The 6,792-nt window shown below is 36.0% G+C and overlaps 1 protein-coding gene across 1 annotated transcript in view; it reads left to right on the forward strand.

Annotated features, from left to right (window-relative positions):
- The first annotated feature begins 220 nt into the window (after positions 1 to 220).
- Positions 221 to 6,792, forward strand: part of LOC110462902 (multiple epidermal growth factor-like domains protein 6) — a 33,628-nt gene continuing 27,056 nt past the window's right edge. Inside the window, exon 1 of the mRNA XM_021517142.1 lies at positions 221 to 874. Within this exon, the coding sequence (XP_021372817.1) occupies positions 784 to 874 (91 nt within the window). The 5' untranslated portion in view covers positions 221 to 783. The remainder of the gene's footprint in view (positions 875 to 6,792) is intronic.

A 6,792-nucleotide genomic window follows, 5' to 3' on the forward strand; every position in this document is an offset into this window, starting at 1 on the left:
TATGTCTACGCCGCGCGCAGGATATCAATAAATACGGCGTCCAAATAACCGCAATCGATGGCCAGGTGAGAAAGGTTGAAGTCTATATATATGTGTCCACCAGAACAACTGTAAATACTGGTTACTCTCCCCGGCTAAAGAATGTACTTTATTTTTAGACCTTCTAAAGTACAAGTGGAAAGCATTGCCTGGTTGATCAGGTGTGAAAGTAATCAAGGTAATTAGCTATAATCCCGTTGTAACGTTCCGCCATACAGGTAGTTTTACCACGCGTGCTGACAAATGCGGCTCGGGGTTTAGTTTCTTTGTGACGTGACTGAGTCAGGATTTGGTAGATAAGTGGCGGTGTTTGTTCCCCGTCACGCTTGTGATTTTGTAGTAGCTAGTAGTCTGTTTACTTGTGTCATCATTTACTTATCATGTGTCTTACCAGCGTTTTGGTCAGAATCCTTAGAGCTCCACACACGACTCATATGTGGCCCAGTACACGTGTTCCGACGCACACGCCTGTAGCAGACGATCACACGGTGCTGTGAGATAGGGACACACCGCTAGGGACGGCACAACATTGCACACTTCCGTTTTCCTTGAATGAGTGATATGATACATTTTGTGTACCCAATACGAATCGGACTTAATTTTACAATATATCAGTTGGTCATAAATGGCTAGATCCGAGTCGAGGTTGGACGTGTGTTTAATATCCGCGAACAACATCTCCAGTCAGACATGTTTTGAAGTGCTAGTGTCATTGGTAGGGGAAACACACGATTCCATTCATTCATGGCCTGGCGGAGTACTGTGTCCTTTGTTGACTATACAAAATGGATGATATTTTTCTTGATTTTAATTTATCAACTAAAGAATGCCACAGGTAAGTAATATATCAAATACCTTTAAATCCAAATAATATATAGATGGATTTCTTTGTAAATTAAATGTCTTATAATGACATTAAATTTAAATGTTTATAGTGATTTAGTATGAAACTCCATCGCATATGTGATTCTTTTTCTGTTTATTATTCATTAAGGGTTTTAGTGTTTTGTACAATGAATGTAAACATCGCACTCTGCGACTCCGCGGCTAACGGCCTGGTCTAGTTGGAGGATTGTCACTGGAAGCTGCAGACCCTGTTCTAGGCTCTACGCCTAAATCAATATTGTATGAAACTGATTACGTAACTAGACCAAGAGGGGTTAAACGCGAATAGAATCACAGCAATCATTATTATCATATCTCTGTCTGTTTTTCTCCAATATTGAATTGCAAATTGCCTGGGTGAATTGAGTACAGAATAAATTACAACGTTCCTAAATATCACAAGTCACAACAGAGCTAAAAAGGTCTACAAAATAATGGGTCAGCGACGAGTGATATGGGCTTTCGTACAACAGCTGTGGTTTTTAATATTATACAATGGTTGTTCTTCACACTCGTTGCATTTATGTACAATCAACGATAAATTGTCACTTTTACTTAGATTTGTTAACGCATCAGTGTAAGTCCCCGAGCTCATGTCATTTTTATCATTTAATCTAATTAGCATTGTTAGCTTGAAAATTAATTTGATTTGTAAATCAAAAAATAAAAGCTTATTAGGTTTTGTTGGTCATTGATTTATCACAGTTTGTATTAAACATTGTGGATTTATGATTTAATATTGTGTATTAAATCAGTGACATATATGTGCTATGTACAAATTGTAATTAAAGATTTCATTGTACGGAAATGAAATTGAAAACTGACATAAATCGATTATAGAGTGTGATATATGTCAGAATGTATAGGTAATTAACATCAGCTATCTACTGTCGGATCAAGTGGAGTCTTGTCAGGAGGGATTGAATTTTAATTTCATCCATGCAGATATTACATAAATTACTTGCCTTAATCAGAGAAGCGTAAAACCAGTATATATGTCTTTGCCTCAATTAAATGAAACACATTTGTCAACAAAGGGAATGCATAATTGAGAAACCGGTTATTGTATATACCATGTCCAGCTGTGGTCAATATTACCCCGGACATAGTAATCAGTGGTAGTAATCCAGGACACAGTCCATACAGCTTATTAAATCAATATTCAATGAATGGTCCTCTCACTGAATTAGGACCGTCCACCGCCCCTTATATCATTACTGGGGCAGGTTGTCGGTTCGTCGACCCCTCCAGGTAAACAAAGGAACCACCATATATACTAACGTGATCCTATCACACCGATATCGTCGCCTGCCTCGCATGTCATGTCCATGTTGACACCGTCATGAGTGAAATGGACAGCGTTGCTGATATTGACATCGTTATAATTAAGAGTATGGAAACACACAGGACCGTGACTGTAACTATTCAGGGGTGTCGAGGGAAAATCGAACTGACACGTTTTTGTTCCGAGGACTGTTATCGAATACAAATCTCCCATATTTAATGTAAACATGATTAAAAGTGTCTGTATAGTTATCTTAAAGCTGATGTGCTAATAGCATATACCGTACGTACAGTATACGCTAGTGATTATAAGGTCATGGATGTCCAGTTCTAGCTGATCTAACATTCGTGCGAATTTCCTCCCTTCATAAGTTAATATTTCGAACTGGAGAAGGCTTGCAACATAAGTATCTATAGTTTGATTGTGTTATGTTTATTTTGCTGCTGAAAGTTCTGTTCATACTGTACTTCACTGTATTTCACTGTTTTGCCTTCAAACTACTTTTTAGTAGCAAATGTGCAAATAAAATTTTGAATTTGAATTTTGAATTCTTAACGGGCGTAAAATGCAATAAATTTAAGTGGTTGATCTACCTCGATTTTTAATTTTATTTCCGTCCCATCAACCAAATTAAAAGGATTTAGTTAGTTATTTCGGACTAAGAATTAAATGTGTTTTTTTTGGTAATCCACAGTACTAGCTAAACAGATGATCACTAGAACATAATTTCCTTAAGGAAACATCTCCAGCATGAACATCAAATAACTACTGCCATAAAAATATATATTTACTAGTTCTTGGTGATATCTATGAGTCTCTTGACTAGAGAACTAATGTTAGTGGCGAACCCTGTATTTCACACAAAACGTCATTCTATAACAGGATGCGATATATTGGCTAACAGTTTAAGAGACTTTGAAGTTAACATCTGAATACCTGAATATTGTCCATGAACATTGAACAAGTCCATAACAAGTATAAAACAAGTGACAGTAACTGTGTCGAATGGCGTGATTTATAGTCTAATGACTAGTCTACACACACACAATAAAAATAGTAAGGTCAGGTTATCTATTGGAATCAATTAAAGTATTTATAACTGTTTAATAATTATCATTGGGGTACACACATAGGAAATCATTTCATTTTAGTTATGACAAATGCCTGAAGTTTCCTTCAGAAGTTTGTTAATATTAAAGAAGTATTAATGTCATGACCATTTATATATATATCCTGTGATCACAGTGTTGTAACTGAATCTTTAGATGTTTTAAGCAAGGTGTTAAAAGGCAATCAGTATTACATTACGATAGATCCTACATGGTCGGATCTCCTCCCCGTGTCTACTGTATTATTACAAGTATCGATAGTGTAACCGGTCTAATAGATTACAATAGAGCGGAAATGTGCATGTTAAACAATCTACCTACTTTACACAGAGATGTAATCATAGGACAGTTTACCATAAAATTACACTGCAGTATTTCACACAAAGGATAAGCTGACTAACATACAATGGATTTGATCAACCCACAAGTCCCACCCCTCTATATCCCCAATGTAAGTACGTAACTGACAGCCAGTCCGGGTGTTCTTTTCTTCAAAATGTACATGTAGTGTGTATGTAATATATTGTAAGTATACATATAGTAGTTGACAATGTATCATGGTATTTGCGCCGCTGGTGAACATGACAAAATAAAAAGGATTTTATTTTTTACTACCGTTTTGTTTTACACTTACGTAAGTCTGTCTTTGTGGTGTGTCGCAAATGATAACTAACACCACCCCACTCTCATGCTTTTGTTGTTTTTGTTTTAGGGTGCAGGATTGAGTTAAACGTGTCGTAATCCTTGATATTGTTTCTATTGGTCCCCGTTTTACGTTTGTCTGTAGCCTATATATAAATGATACCTGTTTTGTCTTGTTCTTGAAGTCTGTCACACTATGTTTTGTATCACTTCGTTCATATCTTACAAACATCTCTGACTCAATCATATTCTTTGTGAGAAAACTTTTGAGATGATTATCTGTAGCCTAGTACACAACGGGACATAAACTGCCAAACAAAAAATACGGAAATGAAGAAATACACTAAGACGTGGATTATGTACGTTAGTAAAAAGGGATAGGCACGTTACGGCGTACATAAATAGCATTAACTCCTTACCTGTCTCAAACACGATTTATTATGGGGACTTAACTTAAAAAATAAGTAAATAAGAAAGGCCCCGCTCGGGCGTTAGCTGATAAAAGTACACATTCCATACTGAGTCAATGCAATACGCGTACTGGGAGATCGTTTCTGAGTTGTTATGGGGAAAAAATACCATACGGGAAATGTTTTGTGACAAGACATACCTTTTCAGACGTAGATGTTCCCGTTTAATCTAGGTAAATCTTGAAAATCACTTAACAAAATTTCAAATAACCTAACACCACAAGCTATGTAGTTATAAGGGTAGATTAGTGCGAGGTGTTAAATAGGTTTATAGAGATTGTTATTAGGAGAGGTATTGGATATTACGGTTAATTAGGCATCATTTCATAATAGAGATTATGGTTTAGTCAGATTCAGATTGTTTTATTCCTTGTGTAACACACATCGGAGAGTAGACATACAAATAGTACAGTATATTACAAATTTACAATGATACATGTATACAATAATAGTCAAATGCAATAAGTCAGAGACGTATATAGCCAATGTACGTAGTAAATATATATGTATCTGGTTAAATGAAAATACGTATATGCATAGATTATGTTTGATATATAAATGTACACATTTTAACAAGACATATTTTTTATCCACACTTAATAATTTTGAACGAAGGGAAAACGTAATTGCAGCAATATATATATTACACTTAATCAAATCGAGACAGAAATTGACATGGCTTCTATAGTATTTATAACGAAATGTCGTACAATAATACAACGTTCGATATAGTGAAAATCACACACAGGAACATATATCAATGTGTTATCTTTAAAGCCTATAAATACAATACTCAAGTGATACTCGTATTGATATATTCGACAGCAGGTAGAATTTTCGATTTGATTATAACGCAGTTAAGATTCTCAGCCATCTATACAGATCGAACCGTTGATTGTGTACGAGTGTCTGGCTGTATTTGGGTTTTCGTGGTGACACTTTACTTTCATGCTTGAATATATGTGTGTGTTGTCGAGGTTTATGTAAAACGCAATCAGTTAACACGCACGTTTGTCTGCGGATCAATACAACACGTATATATATATACATGTATCAGCTCAGTGTCGTTTGTAAAAATATAGTTAGCTTGTCCCTCTATAGCTTTATGGTGTTTTTAATGGTCAACTAACAAATGTTTTTAACACAGAATTTAATATTACAAATTATTGAGTTTCATTCTCTATGTCGAGGAAAACACTCGCTATCATAGCCTTTTCGTTGCAAGGGTTCTACATTTGATAATAGTGTTCGAAGTTAACCGAATTCAACAGACCAACTTGTGTATCAAAAGCTTTAAAACCATGCTGTGCGGCTACCGAATACATTTTGAATGTTTGGATAATTTTTCTAAAAACATTTTGCGTTGAGGCTAGCGTTATGAGTGCCTCAGTGTGTGTTTAATCGGTTTCAGTCTGGTGATATTTGAAATATTGGCATTTGATTTGTCTGGTGTTACGTGAACCTTAAACAGCTGTCGTAAGCAGGAAACACTTGTCCGTTTTATACCCTCAAGATATAACAGGGCTCTACATAGGGGATGATAAATGTAGGCCAGTGAGAGGGGGCGGTGAAAAAGGTGCGACATCGATGTCCGGTTACGTAATGTTACATGCGGGGGCTGGTTAGAAATAAAACTGATTTCTATTTAATGACTATACGAAAGGAAATATATATGACATAGTTTTAGTTTGAATTATTGAAATGTCTGTTTTTATATACCCAGGTAAAATATTTTAGATGACGCAAGATGTAATCTTTTCAAAACAGTTAAAATGTATTTTGTAAGAATGCTGATATATGTTTGTGATGAAACAGAGCCGTGCTCTTCTAGTACTGTAGTATACAGCCGAGTTATAGGTGTCGAATACAGTTACAGGTGTCGAAAAGTGTTACAGGTGTCGAACACAGTTACAGGTGTCGAATACAGTTACAGATGTCGAAAACAGTTACAGGTGTCGAATACAGTTACAGGTGTCGAAAACTGTTAAAGATGTCGAATACAGTTACAGGTGTCGAATACAGTTACAGGTGTCGAATACAGTTACAAGTGTCGAAAACAGTTACAGGTGTCGAATATAGTTACAGGTGTCTAAAACAGTTACAGGTGTCGAACACAGTTACAGGTGTCGAAAAACAGTTACAGGTGTCGAAAACTGTTACAGGTGTCGAACACAGTTACAGGTGTCGAATACAGTTACAGATGTCGAAAACAGTTACAGGTGTCGAACACAGTTACAGGTGTCGAATACAGTTACAAGTGTCGAAAACAGTTACAAGTGTCGAATACAGTTACAGGTGTCGAATACAGTTACAGGTGTCGAATACAGTTACAAGTGTCGAAAACAGTTACAGGTGTCGAATA

This window comes from Mizuhopecten yessoensis, unplaced genomic scaffold, assembly GCF_002113885.1.
Source record: "Mizuhopecten yessoensis strain PY_sf001 unplaced genomic scaffold, ASM211388v2 scaffold10843, whole genome shotgun sequence".
NCBI lineage: Eukaryota > Metazoa > Mollusca > Bivalvia > Pectinida > Pectinidae > Mizuhopecten > Mizuhopecten yessoensis.